The 15,360-nt window shown below is 42.8% G+C and overlaps 1 protein-coding gene across 16 annotated transcripts in view; it reads left to right on the plus strand.

Annotated features, from left to right (window-relative positions):
• The window catches only part of KIF1A (kinesin family member 1A), a 113,884-nt gene that overhangs the window by 91,710 nt on the left and 6,814 nt on the right, over positions 1-15,360 (plus strand). For 7 of the 16 annotated variants that reach the window (XM_083443147.1, XM_083443156.1, XM_083443158.1 and 4 more), the window contains 9 exons: positions 1,169-1,195; positions 8,458-8,572; positions 10,668-10,801; positions 11,558-11,619; positions 12,506-12,651; positions 12,789-13,001; positions 13,867-13,944; positions 14,585-14,709; positions 14,853-14,999. In XM_083443147.1, coding sequence (XP_083299273.1) covers positions 1,169-1,195; positions 8,458-8,572; positions 10,668-10,801; positions 11,558-11,619; positions 12,506-12,651; positions 12,789-13,001; positions 13,867-13,944; positions 14,585-14,709; positions 14,853-14,999 — 1,047 coding nt within the window. Of the gene's footprint in view, positions 1-1,168; positions 1,196-6,163; positions 6,188-8,457; positions 8,573-10,667; positions 10,802-11,557; positions 11,620-12,505; positions 12,652-12,788; positions 13,002-13,866; positions 13,945-14,584; positions 14,710-14,852; positions 15,000-15,360 lie in introns of all 16 variants that reach the window. The other 9 variants (XM_083443157.1, XM_083443150.1, XM_083443162.1 and 6 more) reach the window with 2 other exon arrangements.

Raw genomic sequence — 15,360 nt, forward strand, 5'->3', positions numbered from 1 at the left:
ACTCAAAAGTGTCAAGAACAATAAAAAGGTTTATCCTGGGTCATGAGCCACCTGTCAGGTTGCTTGGGGAGGGCTAGGAATCACATATACAGAGCATTCGTGTTTTGGTTCTTCCTCTCTGGATCTGTGCCTGGCATAAGAGCATTATTCTCAGCTGCCTGCATGGATGATAACTGAATTGTTGGCTGATGCCTCAGAGTTTGCTAGCAGGATGGCCAGATTTTGCAGCAGGAGGAGGACAATCTAGAGCAACTGGGGAAGACAATGGACAATTCACCATCTTCCAGAGTCCCCACCCTTCAGTTCTGCATGGGCTCTGGGGGCTTGCTTTGGGTCTTGATGTTGCTGAAGCGAGAAGGGTGGGAACCTACCTAACCCATCATGTGAACCTTTGGCTTCTGCTCACTGCTTTGCTATTGTGTGTTACCTAGCTGCCTTCCCAAAGACCAAATAACAATATATTTTGGTCTCATTCCCTCTATCCCCCGGCCACTGAAACCTCTATGACACTAGAGACGGTTCCATTGCCTTAATTCTTATAAATGCAGTGAAGAACTTGGAAACTCCTTGTCGCTATGGCATTAACGCCCGTCCCCCAATGTGTAGTGGTTAAGCATGAATTAACATGGACAGAACGGCCTCGGGGGCTCATTCGGGCCTTAATAACTTTATTGGGTGATGGTTGATGCAGTTATGTTCCAAGAACTCAAGGTAAATCCTAGTGCAATAAATGAGGCTGGCATCACATGATTCAAATCTCAATACCAAGAGGGTAGTCCTGTTCCTTACTACATTTGTATTCAAGGTGGCATACTTGGGCTTTGCTCACAAGACCACTGTGAAATTGGGTAGGCATGCAAAAAGTGATGCACCCACTGGACTTCATGACAATACCAGGATTTGCTCAGCTCTCCCCAGTTCAGGCCCCAATATTCAGTGTCAGTGTCGGACACTCACTCACTCACTCCACTCACTCATAATGGTTGTGATATTGGATGCTTTGCTATTTTCTACTGCAGCTTTTTGTGGCTTGCCAGTGGGCAGAGAGAGGTGCTGTTTATAGGGCTTGGGCTTTTGAGAAGCTGCACTATGGAACTGCTGCTGCTGCTGCTGCTGTTACCACCCATTTGAACCCACACTAACCATGTGATTGTTTGTGTTTTTGCAGGCAGTTTCTTGATTCGGATATGCCTAGGTATTATTTGTTCCCCTCCCCATTTATTTATTTATTTGACCTCCTCCCTGGTGCCCCTACCCAAGTCAGCATTGTGGTCACCAATGCTACAGTTGGAACTTCCCTCCACCCACTCAAATACACCAGCTTCTTTCTCCTTCTCTTCTGTATCATTGGGCTTTTTGTTCCATTTTGTTCCTTGGGTCTCTCTCCCCACCCCCTTGTTTGGTTTCCTTTTCTTCTTTCTTTCTTCCTTTATTTTATTTTTTTTAAAAAAAACAGCTCTTTTTTAAAAAAAAATTCTTGTAAATCTATGTTCTTTTTTTTTGGCTGGTTTTACTTTCTGTTTTGCTGCGGTTGTAATTTTTTCTGACATCTGCCAAAACTATGCTGCCCCCCCCCCTTTGTCCATGCTGAAGCCCCTTCCCTTGCTCCCAGCTCTGGCACGAAGGCAGTTTGGATAGCTGTGTGCTGATGCAGGCTGCATGAGAAGCTGGGCTGGGGGGTGCGCAGGAGAGCCATTGCCGTGTGAGAGATGAGGGAAGAACCTAGTTTAACAGGCTTCGTGGGAAGGAGCCTTGTGATAACAGCTTCTGTTAAAACTGTTTGGCAAAACGCAGCCCAAGAAACTCAAGCATTAAATGGTCTGCAAGTTTTACAGTGATTGGTTTGCACGTAATGCTAAGCCAAACAGTGGTTTAGCACAAATGTGCTCCTCTTCCAATCCTGCTGCTGCACTGCTGTTGAGCCAAGCAATTGTTTAACTTAGCATGCTGTCTAAACCTTAGCTCATGGTTTGAAACACTCCATGAGCTGTAACCAAGGTTTGTTCTTGGTTTGCAGTTCTGCAGGAGACAAACCAGGAGCCTGGGTTCAGATGACACACTAAACTAAACCTTAACTCACAGGTGCAGCAGGACTGGAAGAAGAGCAAGGTGGCTGCAACCTCCTCTCCAGAAGCTTGCACACTTGTGCATTCACTCTGAGCCATGGTTTGGCCTAGCACTGCATGCAAACCAAGCCAGTGGGAATGGTTGACGTTTAGAATATTATCCAAGGTGGACAATCTTTACATACAATCTGAAAACTGTACTTAACTTTGGAAGACTTCCTCCTTCCCCTAAGGTGTGTTTGGGATTTCCCTTTGTATTTAGAGCCAAGGAAGAGAATGCTGAGAAAATGGGATTGTGGATATCAAGTTTTGTTTTAGTTTACTGGTTTTTCTGAATGAATTCCATTGAGAGCCCAGGACCTAGTTCTTGGCTGCCTTGGATTTGCAGAAGTCAATAGTCCAGCATGGGCAGAATAGGAATAAAATGAGGCCTTTCTTGCTTACCTTGATTGCAAGTCATTTGTAGATATTTGATTGATCTGAGGTGTCTCTAGGGATTGTGGTTATGTTGCGGCACATGCTTATTGAGCTTCTATTTCTGAAAGTTTGGTACAAAAGTTGTCATTTCAGGGAAGTATAGATAGGCTAAGAAATAAATTTCATGGAGTAAATGGAATAAACTGGACAATGCTAAGTGTCCTCTGATTCCTCTGGAGTAACTATTCAGTCTGTTCCAGAAGTCCGTTCTTAAACCAAAGTGTTCTTAAACCAAGGCGTGCTTTCCCATAGCAGTGGGGGACTCAATTTACACCAAACAGGAAGCGGAACATGTTCTGCTTCCAAGGCAAAGTTCACAAACCAAAACACCTACTTCCTGGTTTGCAGTGCTCTTAATCCAAGTTGTTAATAAATTAAGCTGTTCTTAAACCGGGGTGCCACTGTACTACCCTTGTATACTGTACAATGGTGCTGCAAAGCAATAATATGTGGTTTATTGCTTGCATGTGGCCTATTTAATGAGCTCTCTGATTGGTGCCAGGCACCATTTTGTGCAGGTAGTCATTATAGAGGTATAGCAGTCCAATAAATAATGATATGCCATCCAGTCATTCATTGTTATCACTAGCCTGGCCTTTAACTCCAGGAAGTGTACTTCCAGAACTCAGAGACCGTCAGTGTTTGGCAGATACCTAAGAACCAAATTAGACATGTGCAGTTAGGCAGCCCATGCTTAAGGCAGGGGTCTATCTATTGTTAAATAACAATACATATCAATAAGTGTTAAATAATAAATAGATTCAACCCTCAGATTCTGCCTTTCTGTCTTGGATAGAGATGAAAGGATCCGTCAGCTTCAGTTCTCTGAGCTTCTCATTTTTTCCATTCCTAAGTTTGGGTCCCAACATTTCTCCTAATATAATGCATTTATGTATAAATTTCATGAATATATTCATTTTATGCATATCATCATCACCATTGATTAAATAAATAAATTTGTATACCACCCTATATCCGCAGGTAAATGAACTGTTGTAAGCATTAGCTAGTTGGAGAACGGCATCTCAAAATTGAGATTCATGTGCATTTCAAAGGATGGCTATATATTGGTTCTCATACTGTTTGAGAAAGTGTTTAAATGGGAAATTGCTCCCCAACCCTAGCCTTAGTAACAACACTCCAGAACTCAGTTCATTCTTCAGCAGTTCTGTTTGTTTCGTCCACTGTGTTCTATTGCTTGTTCCAGGTAGCATGGTGGAACTGTGTTCCATTATTGGTTTGTGTGTGAGCTTGGGTAATGTTCTCCTTGGGATGAACTTGACAGTTGTTGTGTGTATTTGGTGTTGGGAAGGACCTTTTCCCAGGTCAGATTGACTTTTAGCACTTCTATGTAAATTGAGACACCAGCTGATTTTCCTCCAACAATTAGTATTTACCAGTAATTATTGCTATATCTTGAATTCCATATCTTGCTATAGCACCTTTGCATGGCACACCTTGCTTGCTTCTTCTCTTTGTTTATCAGGGCATGCTGTAATCTGGACCAGAAAAGTTGATCTTTTTCAATTTAGCAGCACCATTGCTCATCACAGTTTAGTGTATAGTATGTTTTAATTCAGTGATTCCTAAACCTTGCTGGTTTAAGACCAGAAAGTTATCTCATGTTGGCTTCAGTTTCACAATGCTGGGAAATAGGAAGTGATGCCTGATGTCTTCATAAGCATGCCTCCGTGATCAGTGACAATGTTGTGCAGTGTCACAAACTGTGCTTGCTTACGACTTGCTCTCCGTGTACCCTCAAATTTCCTTGGTCTTTCAGGCCCAAATCCAGTTGAGGAGGATGGATTGCCAGGGACCAGCAAGGATGCCCCACATTGTCCTAGTCCTGTATTGCCTTACAAAGCAACTTACTCTATTGCTAGAGGAACCCTCCTGTGCAGTGAACCACCCTTGCTTAATGCAGTAGCTGGCAGCATGGGTTAAACAGTGGGAATGCTCCCTCTTCTATTACCATTCTTATGCTGGCTCAACACGGAGGCGTATTTGTGTAGCACTACAGTAAGGCTGTTCAAGGGGTTGAGGTGCAAGTTCATACTCATAGCTTTCCAGATCCTCCATAACAGCTCTATATAATTCAGACTGGCTTTGATTCAATAACTTCTCTAAAATGTGACCTGCAAATGACCAATTGAAGAAACTTTTGATAATACATTTTCCTAACTCACTACCTTGGATACTTGAGTGTAAATTCTAGACTAGATTACAGAATTTAAAGCTTTATTCTCATCCCTACCATCTGACTAGCAATGTATTATGTGTGAGCTAAATTGCCTGTTGAAAAAAATGCAACTTCTGCTTATATGCAACTTCTGCTTGATAATATATTTCTAAATTCTCCAAATTGAATACCAGATGCTTAGGAAAGTGATTGTATTAGTAATATATATTTCTGGTGTTGTCAAAGGATCCAATAATTAAAGAGCACACACATACACATTTCTTCTTTTCTAGTGTATCAGTGTAGACAAGCCCATAACCTATGGAGTAGGGTTAAAGTTTATTGTTGAGTGAATGAGTCTAGGGCAATGGATGAACAGCCAAGGTTCTCAGTGCAAATATCACATACAATGAATGAAGTGACATAATCAGAATTCCATACACTTAGCCCCCCAGAATAGCCTTCCTTCATATTAACTTCTAGATTTGAAAGACATACTAGTGGCATTCCCATTAAGTTCTTGACAGTGCAAAATTCTGTGTTCTTCTTTTTTTAAAAGGAACGCACAACCTCACCTTCCCACCCACACCACATACAATATTTGCTTAGCAATGTGTTTTCAGTGATTCATTTGTATTTGGCATGTTTTCTTTGGAAGAGGGCTGAAAACTATTGTTTGTGCGAATTTCACCAGCACCCCTTTCTGCTTTTGCCTTGCTCAAGTCATTTTAGTCCATTTTTCACACTGTGAATCAAAATCTTGATAAGAATCACGCTCCACTGAAAACAGAGTCTTGATCCTTGATCCCCTAATGCAGGGGAAGGGAGCCTAGCTGGATGGACACAGATATTAGAAATTCAACTAAAAAGTGAAAGGAGAGTGTTGAATATGCAAAACTATGTTCTGAATTTCATTCTGTGACCATGTTTTTCTACCAAGAGAGGGCACTTCCAGATTGACTGTTCACTTATACAAGACGAGGTTATTATCCTGCAGTTTCTAGTGCTAATATCCTGTCACTTTTCTCACCAGAAAAGGTCTGATAAGAAAATTGCCCTGGAAAGTGCAGGATAACAACCACTAGCTAGCAATATTGTATAACCTCCATGCAAACATATCAAGATTAATGCTCAATAAACAGGCAATGTTGTAAAGCCTCTGTGCAAACGTGTCAGGATCAATGCTTAACAAACAGCTGGTCTAGAAGCTCCCAGAGTGAAGGGACAATAGTCTTTTTGCTTTTCATTTGTTGCCCACCTTTACCAAATTCACAACAATCTATGGCTGCACTCTGTTCAAATCACCATCTACCCCATGTAGCTGCCTCTCTGGGTAGCTTTCCACAGGGCACCATATAAACAATGCTTTCTGACATTTTGATTTCTTTGTGTATGTGTGTATGTGTACATGTGTTTGTCTTGGGTTGCCTTCCACTTATAGCATTTCACTGGGAAATGACACTAGGTATTTCTACCTCACTTTACTCTCACACACTTGCTTGATCTATTCCCTCCTTCTCTTTTCTCTTTCTCCTCTCCCTTGTTTCCTCTTCCCTTTTCCTCTTCCTTTCCTAATCTTCTTTCCTTCCTTCCTATTGGAGTTACCTGTTCTCCCGTGGCTTGTGTCTCCGTGATCTTGGTCTCAGCTCTTTCAGTTTTGGTTTTGGCAAGATGCTGCGACTCTCATTGTCAAGATGCAATGTTTAGAATGGGATAGAAACTGTGCATCATCAACTAATAGTCAGATCCTCTTTAACAAGAGTCAACAACTATTTCTGAGAGGTGGACCTACTATAATGCACAATCTTCCCAAGAGGAGACCTGGCTTCTTTTTTAAAGAGACTTCTGACTATGTTGATATGAGTGTTGGAATGTCCATGTGGAAATGTTTTTGAATCATGAGGATGCTCAGACACATATTAAAGTCCCAATATTTTGGTCACCCTTTTCTGTTGTTTAGTGGCACAAAAATGCTGAGCCAAATAGGTTTTACCAAAGGAATGCCATCATAATGGGAAAGGCTACTGAAAGGGGATGAGAGTGAAGTTTGGGTGTCTGTATATCCAGGATGGAGAACCATTTTCAGCATGAGATCTGTTTTAGCTAATGAGCAGCCTTCTCGGGGCTGCATTCCAGTGGTGGCAGGCAGGGCCAAAGGCAGATGTGGGCGGATCCATGGTTGTGACTTTTACAATGGGCTACAAAAGCCAGAGGGTTCTATGCACAAACACTGCACAACCATCTCTCTATCCTCCATCCAGGCAAACAAGGAATTGTCATCATTCAAATAAACATTTCAGCAAGGCAAAGATACTAGAAGAGGGTGTGTGGCCTGGGGAGAATCCTGAGAATCTGAGGGAGAGGCTTGGGAGGGCCACATTCAGCCCTCAGGCATGAGAAGCCCCGTTGCTGCTGCATGTCATCAGAGCTCACATCTGCTTTGGTGCTTCCATTATGCAAAGAACTGAACCTCTATTTCGTATGTGGTGATCATTCTGGAAACCCTGGCTTCCTCAGTGGGATAGTATGTCACAGTACTGATAGACTATCTCAGTTATTGTTCTCAAAAGACAATCTGGTGTTTTTTTAATAGGGCCAGCTAAAAGACCACACTTCCTCCTCCCCCAAAAAGGGCTAAACTCAGGTACCTTATGTACCTAATTTCACAAAGCAAGAAGCACAGTAGTTCTCAGATATCAGTAACCAAACAGGAAAAGGCTAGGGTAAGATAGGTCTGGAGATAATTAAATCTCCCTATCATTCAGAGTCACAATACTCCCTATAAATCAGAGATTGGTGGAATAGTCAGTTTCCTTCTGGAGCTTTGGTGACTGTAGCTGTATGTGGGAAATGAACTTCAAAGAGAATTCACTGAAAGCACTTTTATGAACATATCAAACTTTTAAGGTCTGCAATGCCAAATGCTTCTGGAGAGGTGGAACTGACTGCAGCACTGAGCATCCTCACTCTTTTTTTTTCTGAACATGCTTGCTGAAAATTAGTACCTCCTTCCTGTGGAAGGAAGATAGATTGTCTGTGTGCTATGTTTGACTGAAGAGATATGGCCCTGGAGTGCTTTAGACAAAATCTGAAAATACCCAATTGTTTCAGGGATCAAGAGAAGCTCTCTGTTTTCGTATTGCTTTCCTCGTCTTTCCCCCTGACTCTTGCTTCCTTTCCTCTTGCCCACGTTCACTCTCAGAGGGCATGCTTAAATTACACCCCAAGATAAGTATGGAACAGAGCTTTGGCTTTACCATGGCAATGTAAGCAGAAACATGGGGTGATTTTTCTGCTAAGCCATAATATTCACAGACAACTTGAAACTTGTTTATTGCCAGTTCTAAATGAGAGAATGCCACCTGCAAGCAACTTTCTATCTATTACTGTGTCCCTCTTTCTTTGTCTTTCTGGCACCCCATCATCTCATGGCTAAAATTTTAACCTTAAAACATACCCCAAATCACCTCTGCTCATATGCAATATTAAAAACAACAACCATGAATTCACAGCACAGAAGTTTCCCTTGAGGATTCCCACAGATGCCTTCACTATTGCTGTTCATAATGAGGGGGTGTTTTTGAGCCACAGCACTCCAGGATGGCTGCATCCATTCAGCACAAATATGTCTCTCTGTGTGTGCATGTTTGCGTACTGCTGCTGATGCAATTGTCACAGTTTAGTGGTTGATGGTAGTGTTTATTTTTAACCAGCCATCTTGCTGTCTCTTTGCAGGACGTTTTACCAGTTTGAAGCGGCATGGGATAGCTCCATGCACAACTCTTTGCTGCTGAATCGTGTCACCCCATACAGAGAGAAAATCTACATGACCCTCTCGGCGTACATTGAGGCAAGACTCATCAGTGTCATTTCCTATAAATAGACCACACAGAGCTGAGTTTTAGAAAGGGGCTTCCACCTTGATTTACTCCAGCCCTCCCTGTCTTAAGCAGTACCATAATTCCTTGTGATTCTCAAACTAATATGGGGTTTTGGAAGACACTAGGCTAACATAGCAATACAGGAAGCCCTTACATCAGCATTTGCCAACCTGGTGCTCTCCAGATGTTTTGGCTTACAGTTCACATCAGCTCCAGCCCAGCATTTTACCCTGAGTGATAAAATCCATTCAGACATTGTTTCTGTGTGTACATGAAATTTGTTTGGGGGAGCTGGAATGTCTTAATGAATTGCTCCCATGTGTTAGTTGGAAGGTCTTAATGGGGTGCACACCTCCTATGCATGAGTAAGTGCACCATGCAATTTGATTGAGCAGGGTTCAAACTGCACAGGGTTCCAGGTCATGTGGAATGCCTACATGCACACAGTTACAGCTACATAGATCCCTCTTTCAGAATAATGTATAGAGGTGGGACGACATCAGGAGCAAGGGCAGCATGTGCAGCAGTCCTCCCCTTCCCTCCATGCATTTAAGGTACATATAGAAGAGTGACTAAATGGACCTACAGAGACTTGCTCAAAATCATCCAATGAGCTTCATGGCTTAACAAGCATTCAAACTCGGATCTCCCTCATCCAAGTCAATCTGTGGGAAGCAGGGTAGACTCTTAAACTGAAGCTAGCTGCTAGCCACTGCTTGTCAAGAGAATAGAAAGGACTGCCAGTGACAGGGGAGAGAGCCTGAGGGACCATTTTTAGTACGCAGTGAGCATCCTTCCTAGCAGAGCACTTCTTAGCAAATGTCACTGTCTGCTTGTTTCCAAAACTTGTCTTATTTTAATAACACTTGTAGGGAAAGCAGCTCCTCGGAGTCTTGTTCTACTTTTTGCAGGAGTTTACCACCCTGCTCCCAGCGGAAATCTTTTTGCAAGTGGATGCTTGTTTTAAAATATAGTACAGCTCTAAATGTGATGATAAGATGATGTATGATTTCCCATAATTGCTTTTGTGGCAAGTAACATGAAATGCAGCTGCAGTGGGTGGGCTGCAGAGCATGTGGGGGAGGCCCTTAAAACTTCTCTAGGCCATTTTTCTTCTTGAAATCTCTTCCGCTCCCAGCTGATTTTCAGTCGTTCAGATGAAAGATAGTGCTATTTTTCTACAAAGAAGAGGTGATGGAACTCATTATGAACACCTCCCTCGTTGTCTTAGAGGTGCCAGAACTGAGTTCCAGCAAGTTCTAGCTGAAAAAAGCCCCAATGAAAGATACATATATTTTGGAGAGGGAGCCTGAAGGGAAAGGGTTATGTACCTCTTGTCTACCTGGCTGTCTTCTGCTAAGGATTGCGGACTTCATTGACTGCTTTTTTGGGGGGGGGGGGATTTTGTTTTCTTTCTGACACCATCATGTGTAATTTGACCTTATATTTCTGGCATAAGAAGTGCAATAAAACAATGGTTTTATTGTTGTATTTTATGCTTGATCTAACTGAATGTAGAGTGCCTTGAAATTCTAAAAAGAACGAATGCTGTTATAAAAAATCTTTTAAATTAGCAAATCCAAATTATAACAGTGGGCCATGCTGGATGATAGCTCTATGATATATGATACCTACCTAGGCATTTGCTATTGGGTAGGAAGGCAGTGAGTAACACATATGAAGTGCTGCTGCCTGTAGTATAAGTAACTGATATGCATGAGAAATATTGTTGTTTTTAACTAAAGACAGGAAAAAAGGGATACTAGTACTCTGCTAGGTGCCAGGTTTCTAAAGCAAGGATTCCATGTAGTTGTATGTACAGGAAAGTGTATATAAGACTGTAGTTTTATGAGAGTAGCTCCAAATAGCAATGATATAAACATCTATGGATTATTAAGGATACATGCATGACATCATTGGGAAACCTGCTGCAGAACATAATTTTGCTCTTGAAGGCAAACTCATACCATCTGAGAGCCTTTCATTGTGTACCAACAGCCAAGAACATCCCAGGAAAGCATTTTTAAAATTAAAAAAAACCTAGCAAGTATCCTCCTATTTTAGATGGAGAACTGCACCCAACCAGCTGTGATCACCAAAGATTTCTGCATGGTCTTCTACTCCAGAGATGCCAAACTCCCTGCTTCTCGATCCATCCGCAATCTTTTTGGAAGTGGGAGCCTTCGAGCCTCAGAAAGGTAAAGAAGTCTCATTTCCCGTTCCACTGGCAGAATAAGAGCATACCTCAAAGAAGAAATACTTTTGATTTATTGGAAAGAATGCATATAAGTCTAGATATAAACATAGGGGTTACCAACTAATGTTTATTAGTTAAGAATATAAGAATAGTCCTGCTAGGTCAGGTTAGTGACCCATCTAGTCCAGCTTCCTGTTCTCACAGTGACCTACTAGATGCCCATGGAATGACCACAAGCAGGACTAAATTACAACAGCAGTCTCCCAGCAACTAGTATTTTGAAGCATACTGCCTGCACAACCATGGAGGCAATAGCCATTGTGGCTGGTAGTCACTGATAGGTTTATCCTCCATGAATTTGTCTAATCCTCTTTTAATTCTATCCAAGTTGGTGGCCATCACTGCCTCTTGTGGGAGATAATGCCATAATTTAACAATTTAACACTGTGATGTGTAAAGAAATACTTTCCATTACTAGTGTGACAGGGCTTAACCTTGCAGAAGCCATGCTGGTTACACTTCAACGAGGTTTGTTCTCTCATATTTATATGGTTATTCCTTCTTTAACAATACTGTACTTTCTACCAGTTTTATTAGGACAGATGTAAAGCCAACTAGACTGTAATTTCCAGGATACTCTCTGGATTCATTTTAAAAAATTGATGTTATCTTGGCCATTACATTTAATGTGCCACATTCACATGAAGGTCATTTATTCCAACACCATGCTCTGATGTTTCACTCTTTTTCCTTGCAGTAACCGTGTAACTGGGGTATATGAACTCAGCCTTTGTCGGGTGGCTGATGCTGGCAGTCCAGGTGAGAAACTTCTCTTTGGCTTTGGCTTTGGCTTCACTTTCTGATGGTCCTAATTAGCATTGCCATCATGACAGACCCATAGGGGTTGTGCTAAGAGGAAAAGAATGTAACATTAGGAGAGTCAATTTTACTGTTGCCATGAGACTTATTTATTTTACATGAATGAATATGGGTGGCCCTTTGCATCTTAATACCTGAATCGTAAACATCCACAGAAGCATATCTGTCTGCAATGTCAGTGCAACATAACTTGAAAACTGCCCAAACATCATGCTTTTTTGGGAAAGTGTTGTGAAAACTAAGTGTTGTGAAAACTAGTAATGCACCATTCCTCTGGTTGCATTTTGAGGATTTGGGGCAGAGGGGGAGAGGAAGGCTGCATGCCTAAACAATATGATCCCCTAAAACAGGGGTGCAGAACTAGCCAATGGACTGGACCCTTACCTTCCCAACCCAACCCATTTTTAACAGGTAGGTTGGGCTGTCCCACCTGTCAATGACAACACCAGGTGACAACACTTTGCAAGCAGAGACAATCAACTGATCATTGGCCCCTGCAAAGTTGCATCTTTACCTGATGAGGGCAGATGGGCACGGCTTGGTCAAAATGACCTTGCCAACCAAATGAGGATTTAAATCTGTGCAAAGGCATTTGTTCTGTTAGTTATTGTATAGTAGAGAAGAACTACGGACTCCTATGTAGAAACTGCTTTACCACTAGTACAGTATGCTTTATGTTCATTTCTCTCTTCTTTTTTAATTGTGGAGTGCCTTGATGGGGAATATGTGAAGTTGGGAAATCTGCTTTAAAAGAAACACTGCCCACATGCTTTGCAGACTGGGCATGAGCAATGCTGAATGCAACCTGCAACTTTGTCCTTTGCAGGCATGCAAAGAAGACGAAGACGTGTGCTTGACACATCTGTGGCGTATGTGCGAGGCGAGGAGAACCTGGCAGGCTGGCGGCCCCGCAGCGACAGTCTCATCTTGGATCATCAGTGGGAATTGGAGAAACTGAGCCTCCTGCAAGAAGTAAGACTCAAGCCCAGTGGTCCTTATCCATGTCCGTGTTGGCGGGAAGGGTGGGAAGACATGAGGTTTGACCTCTGTGTGAGATGACTCTCTGCAGATGTCTGTGACCTTACTTAGCCAGAGGTTTATTTCCGCAGGTTGAGAAAACAAGGCATTACCTGCTTCTGCGTGAGAAACTAGAGACAACCCAGCGCTTGGGTCTCGATTCCCTTTCCTCAAGCTCCTGTGAAGACTCGGATTCCCGCAGTACATCTTGTGTCTCCTCTCCAATCTCAGCAGATGGTACCCCTGAGGGGAGGAATTTGCCACTGGACACCCCCAGTGAGAGGCAGAAAGAACTTGCCGTCAAGGTATATGTTATTCTGGGGCAACACCATGCCAGTTACATCTTTGTCTTTGGCATGGCATGGGAATGGCATCCCTGGAACCTGCATTCTTCTCATGGGGCCCAAACTGCTAGATAACGGTTGCAAGTCTCAGCATTGCCTTTCATTTATGAAACAGATGGTCTTCCCTGAGTGCGAGCAGGAGCTGAGGGAGGGAGTGAAAATGAGATTTCTGAGCAGAGGAGATTGTGGTCTTGCCGTAAATTTCTCTGTTCTGGTTTAGATTTTTCACATGAACGATATTGTCTGCCGTGGGAGGCTTAGAGGACATGCCGGTTACAAAGCTAGGCAAGGGCTTTAAGGTCTCCCTCTGACAGGAACGAAACAGCAACAGGAAATTCCTGTCTCCATCCAGATCCAACTAGATCCAGTGTCACCTTATGGCTAAACTATATAATAACACTATCCCCACACATCATCTATATCCAACTAGTTACAAGGCGGCACTGTGATGCCCAGCTCTGTTTAAGTAGATTGATGCATGAAGATGTGGATTTTGTGTGTGCAGTATATATGGTGAGGGTGCATGTGTGGTCCATATGTGTGTCGACTGTGTGTGTGCTCTGTATGTGTGCTGTATATGTAGTGTGTGTGTGTGTGTGTGTGTGTGCATGTATATACTGTACACTGGCCCTGCCCATTGCTGACATGCACCCTTAGAGATGTAGTGGACCATCAATGTGATCTTCAGACTGGAAAAAGGGTTTACTATTCCTGCTCTACAGCATGCTTAGTATAATAGATAATTCTGTTCTGGTCAGGGCCAAGCCTCTTTTTACAACCTGTATCTCTTAATCTCTCCCCCCCCCCCACAACATCTTTTCTACAGTGCTTGCGCCTCCTTACACACACATTCAACAGAGAGTACACCCACAGCCATGTCTGTGTCAGTGCAAGTGAGAGCAAGGTAAGAGAAACTCTGTGCTTTTGTGGGGTGCCCTGTTACTCAACCAAGATGTGTGAATACTGATGGAAACGGTGGTATGAAACTGTATCCACAGTGACTAAGTAGCTGTCAGGCAGGTGGCACTTTTCTTTCAGGGACAGACAGGTGCAAAGAGCTGACTCTCTGAGGACAGAATTGTGGGAATAAAAGTGCATGTTGAAAAAACACCCCATGACTATGTCCTTCTCTGGGAACATACAAGCAGAAGGGGAAGGGCTGTAGCTCACTGGTAGAGTTCATCCTTTGCATGTATAACATCTCCCAGCATCTCTAGGTAGGCCTAAAAGAGACCCGTCTGAAACCCTGCCAGTCAGTGTAAACAATACTGAGCTAGGTGGATCAATTGTATCAGGCAGCTTCCTGTGCACCTAGAAACCTTTGCCACAGTGCCATATTTGGGAAAATAAAAGGCATAGGTACTTCAATAGCTCATTGGGCTGTATGCAAAAGTCATCATACTCAGAGTTTACCCACTGAAAATAGTAGACATTAACTTTTAATAGCAATTGATTTTGATGCTCATCCTCACCTTGTACTTCTTAGTTTAGAGAGGCCTGCAGTAAAGCAAGCAGCTCCAGTGATTAATTCTTTTTGTGTACAGCTATCTGAAATGTCAGTGACTCTGCTAAGAGACCCTTCCATGCCAGCCCTTGGTGGCTCCACCTTGACCCCCTCTTCCACCTGCCCATCATTGGTTGAAGGAAGGTACAGTGGCACGGATGCCAGGTGAGGAAGATGGCAAAGCTAAGAATTTCAGATCAGTCTACAGACACATTTATGAGCACAGTTTCAGACGCTGTGTCAACTTATTTTTTTAAGGAGGCCAAAGTTGAGTTGAAATTACATACCTACCTGCCTTTCCTTTGCAGAACTCTGCAGCTCTCTTCAAGGGCAGAAAGCCCTGAATTTGAGCCCACAGTTGAAGGAGAACAAAAGAAATCCCCCACCTGTGGGCCTGAAGATGAAAAGGAGACCCAGCGCCTTTTGGTCCCTGATATTCAAGAGATCCGGGTCAGGTACAAATTATGGGCTTTGTGGAAAGCATCTTAATCTTGACTAAACTGAAGGGTTCGTTGACCTAAGTACATGGTACATTTCTTTTCCTCTGTGCCTCTTCCCTTGGGAGGGAAGCGGCTGCACGGTGAAGAGTGCAATAATTAACAGGAGTGCATTCCTTTTGAATTGAGCAGAGCTATTTCTAAGAAATGAAAATGGGTTCTGGGCAAGACCCTGCAAGCAAATCAATTCCTCCAATAGATCAGAAAATAGCTTGTTTTGTTATGAACTAAAATTGGACCCCATTGCTTCTTTGGGAGGGACAGTGTCCACTCTCTCTCTATGAGCTCCCTAATACCTTTTTATAGTGGCTGTTACTGC

The sequence above is a fragment of the Podarcis tiliguerta genome (genome assembly GCF_965153285.1).
Source record: "Podarcis tiliguerta genome assembly, chromosome: 5".
Taxonomy (NCBI): Eukaryota; Metazoa; Chordata; class Lepidosauria; order Squamata; family Lacertidae; genus Podarcis; species Podarcis tiliguerta.